At 50.9% G+C, this 14,337-nt stretch overlaps 1 protein-coding gene across 6 annotated transcripts in view; it reads right to left on the bottom strand.

Moving 5' to 3' along the window:
• sash1a (SAM and SH3 domain containing 1a) overlaps positions 1-14,337 on the bottom strand; it is a 194,808-nt gene that overhangs the window by 51,440 nt on the left and 129,031 nt on the right. For all 6 annotated transcript variants that reach the window (XM_038805204.1, XM_038805214.1, XM_038805233.1 and 3 more), the window contains exons 3-5: positions 4,340-4,390; positions 4,132-4,181; positions 780-820 (exon numbers count right to left, since the gene is read on the bottom strand). In XM_038805204.1, the coding sequence (XP_038661132.1) occupies positions 780-820; positions 4,132-4,181; positions 4,340-4,390 (142 nt within the window). The remainder of the gene's footprint in view (positions 1-779; positions 821-4,131; positions 4,182-4,339; positions 4,391-14,337) is intronic.

The raw sequence follows: 14,337 nt of genomic DNA, 5'->3' as shown, positions 1-14,337 counted from the left end.
AGATCCTGATGACAGGAGTCAAGAGTGGGGTTTATTGTGGGGCAAATAAGCATATATATGTCAGAAAAATAGATACGGGGGGATTTTCTGGCCTTTCTCAGCAGTGGGATCTTCCGGTCCTGCCGACGGTGAATTTCCCGGCGGCATGGGGTGGAGTCAATGGGAAAGAGAGGCAGGACCAGAAGACCCCGCTGCCAGCCAACAGCGGGCCACTTCCCGCCACTGGGAAACACCCCATGGGGAGGGGGCACAGAAACTCCTTCCCACAAACTGGTGAGTCACACAAGATCGATTTAGGCATAAATAGAGATAGACATAAACAAACATAAATAGAGACAAAGACAACTGGAAGGATGAATATAGGCAGATAGAGGTGAGGTAGAGATTGGTAGATGCAGGAAAGTGGAGAAGGGGAACATAGGTATGGATACAAAGACAAATAAACAGATAGTTTGACAATAGGTCAGTAAATAATATACATATTTGAACAAATAAACAGGCAGATAGATAGATGACACATAAGCAAACATGGAGTGAAGTGAATGACCGATAAAGCTAGAGACAGATCAAAGATAGATATGGACAGATGGGTGAATACATAATGAATAGGTGGATAGCCAGATACAAAGAGGAATAAAGATAATTGGACAGATGGAGACAGGCAAATGGATAAATGGGCATAAAGACAGGTAGACAGATAGATGCAAATGCAGCGGGAAAATTGAGGATCCTTTAGTTCAACAATTTAACAGTAATCCTCAGAACCAAACAATACTCACCAACTGATCCTTCCTCCGAGCTTGACTTGCAAATCAAATGTCTGTTTAAAAAAATAAAAGTGCGCTAGTACACAAACAATATTCATTTGATTAAAAGAGCTCCAGCTCAAAGACTCTTTACTTAATAAATATGTTCCCCATGGATAAACCAACTGTCCTTCCTGATGCTGTTGTTCATGAAACCACTCCCAAGTCTCTCTATGTTCACCGTTGAGACTTTGGACTGAAGTCCAGGTCCCATGCAGGCCCTGAGCGAAAAGAAGCAAATCACTGATGGATCGTTTCAGACTGCGGTACTGGTCATGTGTGGTTTGCTGCATGAATCAAGCTAATAAAAGGACTGAAGAGCATTTCCAGATCGCATATTAGGTCAGTAATCACAAGGTGGTGGATAATTCAACAGCGCGAACTTTGGATGCAAAGGTCAATAGGATAGACAAACCTTCCAGCATTATGTAGCTCTCATCCAAGAGTGGTAAGAGGCTAAATGAATGAGACATGGCAGAGTGCTTTTTGCCCAGAGAAGACAAGGAAGATAATTTGATCGTAACGCGAGTTCGGTGCCGAGATGGAGCAAGAAACCACAAGGCCAGGCAGAAAAGGTAAAATTACAGGAATTCTAATTTTTGGTGTCAACACTGCTTGAAGTCAGGGTGAAAAGGAAATGTTTCTATCATGATCTTTATTATTGTCACAAGTATGCTTACATTAACACTGCAATGAAGTTACTGTGAAAATCCTCTAGTCGCCACACTCTGGCGCCTGTTCGGGTACACAAAGGGAGAATTCAGAATGTCCAATTCACCGAACAGCACGTCTTTTGAAACTTGTTGGAGGAAACCGAAGCACCCGCAGGAAACCCATGCAGGCAAGATATATTGCAGATTAAGAGGTACAGATAGGAAGAAAAAGTGAAGTAGAAGGAGGGTGAACACCCACAGAGGGAATAGAGAGGGACAGGAGGGCAACCAGTGCAAGAGGCAGTTTTTGATACTTTGACGAGCATCAGGACTTGGGAGCAGATTCAAATGCAACAGTATAGCACTGAGAAAGAAGGGCCGGTTTACCTATGGGAGAAAAACAAAGACACAATTCCTGAAAACATTCAGTTGTGGGGGGCGGAATTCTCCGCTCCCGGGAAAATTCGGGAGGGCCGTCGTGAACTCAGCCGAGTTTCACGACAGCCTCGTAGGCCGCTCCTCGCCCCCTATTCTCCCCTCCCGCGGGGCTAGGAGCGGCGCTCCGTAACTCTCGGCCGCGGAGGCGGGGGCGTCGCGTCAAGAATGACGCGGCCGGCGCACCTAAATGACGTCAGCCGCGCATGCGCAGGTTGGCCGGCTCCAACCCGCGCATGTGCGGCTGACGTCATGACGCTGACGGCACGAACCCGCGCATGCGCGGTGGCCGTCTTTCCCCTCAGCTGCCCCGTCGATCTTGCGGGGCGGTGGAGGGGAAATTGTGCGTCCGATTTGGACGCCGGCCCGACGATCGGTGGGCACCGATCGCGGGCCTGTCCCCTCCCAAGCACAGTCGTGGTGCTCTTTCCCCTGTACTCCCTCCACAAGCCCCAAACGGGCATATCTCACCCGTTTCACGACGGCAGCGACCAGGTATGGTTGCTGCCATCGTGAAACGGTTGCCAACTGCAGGCCGCTCGGCCCATCCGGGTAGGAGAATCGCTGTTTGCCGTGAAAAACGCCGAGCGCCAATTCTTCTGAGCCGGGGGGGGGGGGGGGGGGGGGGGGGGGAGATAGAGAATCGCGGGGGGCGCCAAATTTGTCGGGGTGCCCTCCCGCGATTCTCCCACCCGGCGTGGGGAGCGGAGAATCGCGCCCAGGGTCTCTATAATACAAGAGACTCACAGCCCGTTACAAATACTGTGCTGTCTCCGAAACCAGGATGTGGGGCATAACAAAGAAGGTGGAAAGGAAGAGTACCAGCAAGGCAGCACGGTAGCATTGTGGATAGCACAATTGCTTCACAGCTCCAGGGTCCCATGTTTGATTCCGGCTTGGGTCACTGTCTGTGCGGAGTCTGCACATCCTCCCCGTGTGTGCGTGGATTTCCTCCGGGTGCTCCGGTTTCCTCCCACAGTCCAAAAGATGTGCAGGTTAGGAGGATTGGCCATGATAAATTGCCCTTAGTGTCCAAAATTGCCCTTAGTGTTGGGTGGGGTAACTGGGTTATGGGGATAGGGTGGAGGTGTTGACCTTGGGTAGGGTGCTCTTTCCAAGAGCTGGTGCAGACTCGATGGCCTCCTTCTGCACTGTAAATTCTATGATAATAGTGGTGGGCATTCAAACCAATAGAACGGGAATGTGTAGCGTGGAAATCCTGCAGAGAAGATACGAGTCAGTCATGTACAGAGTGAAGTGCAAGTCAGCGAACACACCAGGCCCAAGTGTAGCTGTGTGCTCAGCATGACGTTGTAATAGTGAAGGTTTCAGATTCCAAGGACACTGGGATAGGTTATGGGCGAATGTGTACAGATAGGTCAGGTTTGAACCTGAATCAGAACAAGAAGTCTTCCAGGGATACAATATCAATTATTAGTTCAAGGATCAGGCAGACATATGCCGAGCAATCAGGATAAATGTTGGATTATAAGCGAATGGTGTCACGTTATGATCAAATTATCTTCCTTGGGCAAAAAGCACTCTGCCATGTCTCATTCATTTAGCTTCTTGGCTGAGAGCTACATAATGCCAGTGCCGTTGGAGCTGGAAGGTTTGTCTATCCTATTCACCTTTGCATCCAATGTTCTAGCTGTTGAATTATTCATCACCTTGTGATTACTGACCTAATATGTGATCTAGAAATGCCCTTCAGCAGTCCGGTTGTTAACTTGATGCCCGCTGAAAAGCAGCTATTTCCACGCCTGCATCAAACAGGTTTTCCCCCCACACATGATGGGATTTGAAGGAGTAAATTGGAAGAAACTGTTTCCACTGGCAGGTGGATCCATGAGCACTGATTGAAGTAATTTGCCAAAATAACCAGAGGGAAGATGAGAATTTTTCTTTTAAAAACGTAGAGCGTTATGATGTTCTGGACCACATTGTGCGATAGAGGTCAATGTTTCACTAACAGGGGCATCTACAACTCAGTGCAAACCATGAAGAGGTTTTCTTTTGTGCTGGATATGGTGAATATGTCTGGATCCTGAAATGAGCCTGACTCATCATTCTGGCTTTATGGCTGTCAGCCACACACCAGAGCGGAGATAGTGACACAATCTGCCCCTTGTGCGAAGAAAATGAAACACCACTTACAGGTGCTGGTGTGTTTATCCGAAAGCATGAGTGAGGAGGTATTTTGGTGATGTTGCCCAAATGCTGTAAACATCACTTACTCTCTCTCGCTCTCTGGTGTTGATGCCACACTCCCCAAGGCACGTGATTCCTGGGCAGGGGGGTGGGGGGGGGGAGAAAAAAAAATCACACTCAGTCACTGCTTAAGAGGAGAAAAAAAAACACCGTTGATATTACAGGATGAATTTGATAAATGTGTTGTGTTCCTGGAGACCTTCCAGGAGGATTTTGAAGGGAAGCCATACTCACTGAAGTCTCAGGCAGCAGCTGTGGTGATGGTGGATTGGCAACAGCGCTTTCCTGAAATCAGAACACATGGAGTCATTGTAAATCAGTAAAACGTGGCAGTTTTCATTCCAGAATTATCACAGCCAGAGTCAAGAGCAAAACAGGGTAGAATCAGTGGAGCTGCTGCATCCTGTTTATCAAAGAGACAAAACAAGTCTGAAAACTTAATTACAGGGATGGAGTTTTTCAAAATGAGAGGCAGTATAGATTTCTCATTGCTGGTCAGAGTGGGTCTGAATCTTGGAATTAACCCTGCATCGGATTCTTAAACTTTAACGGCACCCGACAGAGCCAACATTTAAAAACACGCTCAGAAATATAGGCGCTACAGCCAGATTTTGTACATGATGAGCCTAACACTGCCCAATATGAAGCTCATTTCCTCTCCTCATCAAAAGACTTGCATTTATAAACACTTTCCATGTCCCAAAGGCATCGCAAATGCTTCACAGCCCATTAAGTACTTTTATTCAAGAAATTTTCCATTGTAATAAACATAATACTTATTAAATATTATACAAGTCTCATTATGAACAATCAACCTAGCATACCACCCTATATATATATATGCCCCATTTTTAATTACAATACAAACCACCGCCCAGCAAATGATTACCAAAGGAGATAAACAGTTTCCACCTCGAGTCCCGTCCTACGAGCCCCCGATGGCAAACTTATTCTTCTACAAATGTAGAAATTCCGATCAGTCTCTCAATGTCGCTCCTTGGCAGCTCCGGAGCCCACCACCCTATCAAAATCCTCCTCTGGGATATTGGGGAGGCAAAGGCCAAAACATCAGCCTCTCTCTCTCCTCCTGCGCTCCCGGGTCATCCGATACTCCAAATATTCCAACTACCCACAGGTTCGGGGAAACCTTGACTTTAAAAAAAATGTTTTTATTGCAGTTTTGACATGTTGTACACTATATATTCGGTAAGCAGAACTGTGCAGGTTACAATATACATGCCATTTTCTTCTGTGCCGATCTCCCCCGCTGCCCAATCACTCGCTGTTCCAGGATCTTTTCCTCGGCCCTTCACTGTACAATGGGCAGTTATCAGGTATTTACATGTGGGTGGTGCCCTCCCCACCCCCCTTTCCCACCTCTCTCCCCCTTCCCCTTCCTCCCACCTTTTGTCATTCGGCCTACTTTCGGCATCCTACTGTCCTATTTTCGGCATCCACTTGAGGGTTCCTTTTCTTGTGGTCTTGTTCTAGTCTCCCTAGGCTCTGTGACAATTGTTTTCCAGCCTCCCCCACTCCTTTTTCCTGGCTGCTCCCTGTGGTCCCATTGGCACCTGTGCATTCCCACCTCCCTTCGCTCTATTGGCTGTTGACTTCGAACAGGTCTTGGAATAAGTTGATGAATGGCTTCCACGCTTTGTGGAAGCCATTCTCTGATCTTCAGTTGGTGAACTTGATCGTCTCCAGGTGGAGAAATTCCGATAGGTCTGCCAGCCAGTCTGCGGCTGTGGGTGGTGCTGCTGATCGCCAGCCGAGCAGGATTCTCCGGCGGGAGATTAGGGAAGCAAACGTTAAGGGTTCCGGCCCTCTTCCCCATGAATAGTTCTGGCTGGTCCGATACCAGCCAAGACTGCCACTCTTGGGCACGGCCCCACCCCCTCCACCTTAGACATTGCCTCGAAGAAGGCTGTGCAGAACCAGACGAGTCTGGGGCAGGCCCAGAACATACAGTGCAGAAGGAGGCCATTCGGCCCATTGAGTCTGCACCGAACCACTTAAGCCCTCACTTCCACCCTATCCCCGTAACCGAATAACCCCTCCTAACCTGTTTTTTGGACACTAATGGCAATTTATCATGGCCAATCCACCTAACCTGCACGTCTTTGGACTGTGGGAGGAAACTGGAGCACCCGGAGGAAACCCACGCAGACACCGGGAGAACGTGCAGACTCCACACAGACAGTGACCCAGCGGGGAATCGAACCTGGGACCGTGGCGCTGTGAAGCCACAGGGCTAGTGACTTGTGCTACCGTGCTGCACATGTGGGTGTGGTTGATCAGGCCTCCTTGGCATGTTCACATTTGTCCTCCAACTCCGGGAAGAACCTGCTCATTTTGGTTCTTGTCAGCTGTGCTCCGTGCACCACTTTCAGCTGCATGAGGCTTAGCCTTGTGCCTGAGTTGGAGTTGGCCCTCTTCAGTGCTTCGCTCCAGAGTCCCCACCCTATTTCCGTTCCTGGCTCCATGTCTCACCCAGTGGGGAGTGCGTCCTTTCTAAGACTCAGCCACACAGGTCCCCACGGTTTCCCTTCCCCAGACTGTCAACATCCAGTAACTCCTCGAGCATTGTGCTTCTCAGGGTTCAAGGGTATTTACTCGTCTACTTGCAGAGAAAGGTTCTGACCTGTAGATGTTGGGAGTTTTTTCCCGTTTGGTAATTCCAGTCTCTCCGTCAGCTCCTCTATCTCCCATGTAGAAGTCCCTAACAGTCAGTGTCACCCTGTCCTGTCTCCACCTCTTAAAGGTGGCGTGTGCACGGCTGGTACAAACCTATGGTTGCCGCAGATGGGGGCCATGATGGAAACTTCAGTCAGACTGAAATGTTTTCTCATCTGGTTCCAAGTTCTCAGGGTCGCTACCACCACTGGACTAGTTGAGTGTTTTGCTGACGGGCATGTGGGCGCTGCCGTGGTGAGGACCCAGAAGGTTGTTCCTCTACAGGAGCTCTCCTCCATTCTCACCTATTCAGTGTCTGGATTCTTCACCCATCCCCTCACTCTCTCTGACGTGGCTGACCAGTTGTAGTATTGCAAGTTTGGGAGGGTCAGAACCCCCATGTTTCTTCTCCTTAGGAGTACTGCTTTGGGGATTCTTGGATTCTTCCCCAACCCCCCCACACAAATGCCGTAATCATTTTGTCTATTGAATGGGAAAAGGCCTTGGGGATATAGATTGGTATGGATCTAAACAGGAAGAGGAACCTGGGCATTACGCTCATCTTGATCGTCTGCACCCTCCTTGCCAGGGAAAGCAGGAGTGCATTCCATCTCTGTAGGTCCTTTTTAACTTCCTCCGCCAGACTGGTCAGGTTCCACTTGTGGATCCGTGTCCAGTCGTGCACAATCTGGATCCCCAGATAAAGGAATTTGTTTTGGGCTATTTTAAACAGTAGCCCCTCCAGCTCTGCCCCTCCCCCTCTCGGGTTTACCGGGAAAACTTTGCTTTTTGCCCAGATTGTTTGTAGCCCGAGAAGGCTTTGAATTCTCCCAGGATCTTCCCGATTTCTTTCATGCGCTTTGTGGGTCCGAGATGTAGAGGAGCAGGTCATCCGCATAGAGTGAGACTCCATGCTCACAGCCTCCTTTTCGGATTCCCTTCTAGCCTTTAGCCACTCTCAAGGCGATCGCCAGCGGCTTGATTGCCAGGAAGAATATGAGGGGGACAGCGGGTATCTCTGCCTTGTGCCTCTGTGCAGCTGGAAGTATTCAAAGCTGGTGTCATTGGTCCGTATGCTCTCCTTGGGGGCGTTGTACAGGGGGTTCTACCTAATCCAAACCACTCTAGTACCTCAATTAGATATTTCCAATCGACTCTGTCGAAGGCGTCTGGTGTACTCTTCCCAGATGTGGTCATAATCATGTTCAGCAACTCCTGATGTTCAGAGTTAGCTGTATAACCTGAACAAAGCTTGTCTGGTCTTCTATGATCACCCCTGGTACGCAGTTCTCCAGCTGCTTAGCCAGAACATGAATATTTTTGCGTCCAAATGAGCAGCAAAATGGATCTGCATGATCCGCACTCCGTTGGATCTTTGTCCTTTTTTATTATCAGTGATATGGTGGCACGTGTTAGCGTTGGAGGTAGGGTGCCCTCACTAGAGAATCTGCGAACATTCCCCACAGATGCGGCGCCAGTGCTGTCGCAAATTCTTTGTAGAAATCCGTCGGGAACTCGTCAGATCCCGGCCCCTTTCCTGCCTGCGTGGAGTTTTTTTTTTCTAAATTTAGAGTACCCAATTATTATTTTTTTCCAATTAAGGGGCAATTTAGTGTGGCTAATCCACCTAACCTGCACATCTTTGGGTTGTGGGGGTGAGACCCACACAGACATGGGGAGAATGTGCAAACTCCACATGGACAGTGACCCAGAGCCAGGATTCCAACCCGGGTCCTTAGCGCTGCAGTCCCAGCCTGCATAGAGTTGATGCTCTCCATGATCTCTCCTAGTCCTAGTGGTGCTTCCAGCCCCGTCCATCTATCGTCCCCCACGACTGGCATGTCCAGTCCATGGAGGAACCATTCCATCTCCGAGTCCCTATGAAGGGGCTCGGAGGTATACAGTCCCCGGTAGAAGAAGAAGAACTCAAATGCTTTGTTGACCTTTTTTGGTTGGCCAGCAGTCTGCCTTCGCTATCCTTTACCTGAGCTATTTCCCTCGTGGCTGCCTGCTTTCTCAGCTGGTGAGCCAGCAGGTGGCTGCCTTCTCTCCATGCTCATAAAAGGTCCCCCGTGTCTGGCGGATTTGGTACACTGCACTCCTGGTGGATAGCAGGTTAAAGTCTATTTGTAGCTTTTTCCTATCGGCCAGAGGCTCTACGGTCAGGGCATCTTCAATTGACCTCCAGAATGGGATCAATCAGTTGTTGCCCAGCCACCCGTTCTTCCCTGTCTCTAAGTGCCTTAAGAGGTGATCATTTCTCCCCTAATTACAGCCTTCTGTGCCTCCTAGAACATGGAAGGTGAGACTTCCCCGTTCCGGTTGTTCGTAACATACACGCCTATGGCCTGTGATGTTTTCTGGCAGAAGACCTTGTCGGCCAAGAGGGTCGTGTCCAACCTCTATGTGGGGCGTTGGGCACAGCCCGTCTCCAACCTCACAGCACAGATGGGGGAACTCACCTCCTTGGGGCTGGTTTAGCACAGGGCTAAATCGCTGGCTTTGAAAGCAGACCAAGGCAGGCCAGCATAGAACATAGAACGATACAGCGCAGTACAGGCCCTTCGGCCCACGATGTTGCACCGACATGGGAAGTCAAAAACTAAAGGCCATCTAACCTACACTATGCCATTATCATCCAGATGCTTATCCAAAACATAGAACATAGAACACGGTTCAATTCCCATACCAGCCTCCCCGAACAAGCGCCATGATTTTCATTTCATTTCATGTTCAAACCGTGCCAGTGGATTTTTTGTGCCCACCTGAGAGGGCAGACAAGGCCTCGGTTTAACAGCGCACCTGAAAGCTGGCACCTCCCCCAGATAAATGTTTGCTTATTCGCAGAATAGAAACGGGTATGAAGTTAATTTGGGCAACCGTGCGTGAATTCAAATCAAAAGATTTTCTTCAGGTCTGCTAGAAACAGTGAGGTAATATCAGCAACCTACAGAGCCAGATGAGCAGTTCAGGGGGATCAATATTAGTCAGAAGGATGCGGAGTGAAGCAAGGGGCAGCTGGAATTTAATTAAGCGATTCAACAGGATTGCGACAGGAAACAGGAAACGTGTGTAACTATTGAAAAGCCATAGCAATAGGTGGAACAGGAAAGGGATGGGGATGTGATTACTGGTCATCTATTTGCAGCTTTTGCTGAAGGCCAGTGTTTGGATCCAGAGTCCATCTTATCCACATTTGCCCAGATGTCAAATTTGCCTGGGTCAACCTCACTCTGGATCAGAAGATTGCAGGTTCAAGCCCCGCTCCAGAGATTTGAGCACAGAGTCTTGGCTGAAACCACCGTGCATCGGGAGCAAATACTAATTATTGAGATTCTGGGAACTTGGGAAAGGGCAGGCATTGACTTCCAAAAATCCTGTGTGCCAGTCAGTGACTAGTGTCTCCTGTTCAAGTGAGTTTTGCAGTTTAAAATTTCAAGTTGCATTTGCGACAGCAGCTTCATTAGTTAATGTTGGCCGGGAAGTGCCCTCCAGCATGATGGGCTGCACATGGGTCCTCATTGTAATTTGGGATGTGGCATAATTTTTTGCAAAATTAAGATACAGCAGATTAAAAAAAAGCAAATTACTACGGATGCTGGAAATCTGAAACAAAACGGAAAATGCTGGAAATGCTTAGTAGAATCACAGAATCAACGGCATGGAGACAGGCCCTTCGGCCCAAACTGGTCCATCTAAGCTAACCCCATTTGCCTACATTTGGCCCATATCCCTCTCAACCTTTCCTATCCATGTATCTGTCCAAATGCCTTTTTTTTTTTTTAAATAATTTTTATTGAAATTTTTCGATACAAACATTTACCCCTACTACATTTTAAATTATAACACAACAAATCCCCCCTGGAAAATCCTCCCCACGCCCTCCCCCGCGCGCACCCCCCCACCCTCCCCCCCCCCCCCCCCCCCGCGCTACCAGTCTAGCAACCAAACCGTTTTTCCCTTTCTGCCGATGGCCTCGGGCAGTCATTGCCCGCCACCCCCCGCTGACGTGCTCCCTTCGTTGCTATCCCCCCCCCCCCCCCCTCCCTTCCCCCCCCCCCCCCCTTTCTCCCCGGGTTGCTGCTGTTTCGGCCTCCAGTTCCTATCTCTGATCCAGAAAGTCAAGGAAGGGCTGCCACCGCCGGAAGAACCCCTGTACCGACCCTCTCAGGGCGAATTTGATTCTTTCCAATTGGATGAAGCTTGCCATGTCGTTTAACCAGGTGTTAACACTTGGTGGCCTTGTGTCCCTCCACTGAATCAAGATCCTTCTCCGAACTACCAAGGACGCAAAGGCCAATATTCCGGCTTCCCCTGCCTCCTGTACTCCTGGCTCCACCCCAACCCCAAAAATCGCTAGCCCCCACCCTGGTTTGACCCTGGTTCCCGCCACTCTCGATACCGTCCCCGCCACCCCCTCCCAGAACTCTTCCAGTGCCGGGCACATCCAGAACATATGTACATGGTTCGCAGGGCTTCCCGAACACCTAACACACCTGTCCTCACCCCCGAAGAACCGACTCATCCTAGTCCCCGTCATATGGGCTCTGTGCAGCACCTTAAATTGGATGAGGCCCAACCTTGCGCACGACGACGACGAATTGACCCTCTCTAAGGCATCCGCCCATGTCCCATCTTCTATCTGCTCTCCCAGCTCCGCTTCCCACTTGTCTTTCAGCTCCTCTATCGATACCTCCTCCACCTCCTGCATTATTTTGTAGATGTCCGAGACCTTCCCTTCTCCGACCCAGACCCCTGACAGCACCCTATCACTCACCCCTCTATCGGGAAGCAAGGGAAATCCTTCCACCTGTCGTCTGGCAAATGCCTTCACCTGCAGGTATCTAAACGTGTTCCCCGGGGGAAGCTCAAATTTCTCCTCCAGCTCTCCCAGGCTCGCAAACCTCCCCTCTATGAACATGTCCCTCAGTTGCCTGATGCCCGCCCTGTGCCAGCTCTGGAATCCCCCGCCAGTGTTCCCCGGGACAAATCTGTGGTTCCCTCTCAGTGGCGCCGCCATCAGACCCCCCACTTCCCCCCTGTGTCGCCTCCACTGCCCCCAGATTTTCAGGGTGGCCGCCACTACCGGACTCGTGGTATACCTTGTGGGGGGGAGCGGCCATGGTGCCGTTACTAGCGCCCCCAGGCTTGTATTGCCGCAGGACGCCCTCTCCATACGTTTCCAAGCTGCCCCCTCCCCCTCCATCACCCACTTGCGCACCATCGATGCGTTCGCCGCCCAGTAGTATCCGGAGAGATTGGGTAGCGCTAATCCTCCCCTGTCCCTACTCCGTTCCAAGAAAATCCTTCTCACTCTAGGGGTGCCATGTGCCCACACATAGCCCATAATGCTGCTAGTTACCTTCTTGAAGAAGGCCCTGGGGAGAAAGATGGGCAAGCACTGAAACAGAAACAAGAACCTCGGGAGGACCGTCATTTTGACTGACTGCACCCTCCCTGCTAGCGACAGCGGTACCATGTCCCACCTCTTGAACTCCCCCTCCATCTGCTCCACCAGCCTTGAAAAGTTCAGCTTGTGGAGGGTCCCCCAGTTCCTTGCCACCTGCACCCCCAAGTACCTGAAGCTCTTTACTGCTCTCTTAAAGGGGAGCCGCCCAATTCCCTCCCCCTGATCTCCCGGGTGTATCACAAAGACCTCACTTTTACCCACATTTAATTTATATCCCGAAAAGTCCCCAAACTCCGCTAGTATTTCCATTACCTCCGGCATTCCCCCTTCCGGGTCCGCCACATATAACAACAAATCATCCGCATAGAGTGATACCCGATGTTCCTCCCCTCCCCTTGTCAGTCCTCTCCACCCCCCTGAACCCCTCAGTGCCATCGCCAACGGTTCGATCGCTAATGCAAATAGTAAGGGGGATAGGGGGCATCCCTGCCTGGTACCTCGATGGAGCCCAAAATACTCTGACCTCCTCCCGTTTGTAACCACACTCGCCATCGGGGCCGAATACAGCAGCTTCACCCACTTGATAAATCCCTCCCCAAACCCAAACCGTTCCAGCGTCTCCCACAGGTATTCCCACTCCACCCTATCGAATGCCTTCTCCGCATCCAGTGCTACCACTATCTCAGCCTCCCCCTCCACTGCTGGCATCATAATCACATTCAACAGTCTCCGGACATTTGTGTTAAGTTGTCGTCCCTTTACGAACCCCGTCTGGTCCTCATGGATTACCCCTGGCACACAATCCTCTATTCTGGTTGCCAGGACCTTTGCCAACAGTTTGGCATCTACATTCAAGAGGGAGATAGGCCTGTAGGACCCGCACTGTACAGGGTCTTTGTCCCGCTTCAGGATCAAGGAGATCAGGGCCTGTGACATTGTCGGGGGCAGAACCCCCCCCTCTCGCGCCTCATTGAAGGCTCGCACCAGCACTGGACCCACCAAGTCCACATACTTCTTATAAAATTCCACCGGGAACCCATCCGGCCCCGGCGCCTTCCCCGCCTGCATCTGGCCTATCCCTTTAACTAGCTCCTGCAGCTCTATCGGCGCCCCCAGCCCCTCCACCCGTTCCTCCTGGACCTTTGGGAACCTCAATCTATCGAGGAAGTTCTCCATTCCCCCCCTCCTCCTGGGCGGCTCAGACCGGTACAATTCCCTGTAGAAATCCCTGAAGACCCCGTTCACCTCTTGCCCCTTCTGCACTACGTTCCCTCCCTTCTCTCTCACTCCCCCAATCTCTCTAGCTGCATCTCGCTTGCGCAGCTGGTGTGCTAGCATCCTGCTCGCCTTTTCCCCGTACTCATAGACCGCGCCCTGTGCCCTTCTCCATTGCGTCTCCGCCTTCCTAGTGGTCAGTAGGTCAAACTGGGCCTGTAAACTGCGCCGCTCCCTCAACAGCCCCTCCTCTGGTGTCTCCGCATATCTCCTGTCCACTTCTATAAGTTCCCCCACCAGTCTCTCCCTCTCCTGCCTCTCCTTCCTTTCTCTGTGTGCCCTTATGGAGATCAGCTCTCCTCTGATCACTGCTTTCAGGGCCTCCCAGACTACCCCCACCTTCACCTCACCCGTGTCGTTCGTGCCCAGATATCTCTCAATGCCCTTCCGGACCCTTCCGCACACCTCATCGTCCGCCAGCAGCCCCACATCCAGGCGCCACAACGGGCGCTGGTCCCGTGCTTCCCCCAGTTCTACCTCTACCCAGTGTGGTGCATGGTCCGAAATCGCAATGGCCGAGTACTCCGTGTCCTGCACTCTCGAAATCAGCCCCCTGCTCAGTACAAAAAAGTCTATTCTGGAGTACACCCTGTGGACGTGGGAGAAAAAAGAATACTCCCTCGCCCTTGGCCTGCCAAATCTCCAAGGGTCTACCCCCCCCATCTGCTCCATGAACCCCCTTAGCACCTCTGCCGCTGCCGGCCTCCTATTCGTCCTGGAACTCGATCTGTCCAGCCCAGGGTCGAGCACTGTATTGAAGTCCCCCCCCATGATCAGGCCCCCTGCCTCCAGACCCGGAATGAGGCCCAACAGGCGCCTCATAAAACCCGCGTCATCCCAATTCGGGGCATACACATTCACCAGCACCACATTC

The sequence above is a fragment of the Scyliorhinus canicula genome, chromosome 1 (assembly GCF_902713615.1).
Source record: "Scyliorhinus canicula chromosome 1, sScyCan1.1, whole genome shotgun sequence".
In the NCBI taxonomy this organism is placed as follows: Eukaryota; Metazoa; Chordata; class Chondrichthyes; order Carcharhiniformes; family Scyliorhinidae; genus Scyliorhinus; species Scyliorhinus canicula.
This window is presented reverse-complemented; position numbering and strand designations above follow the sequence as displayed.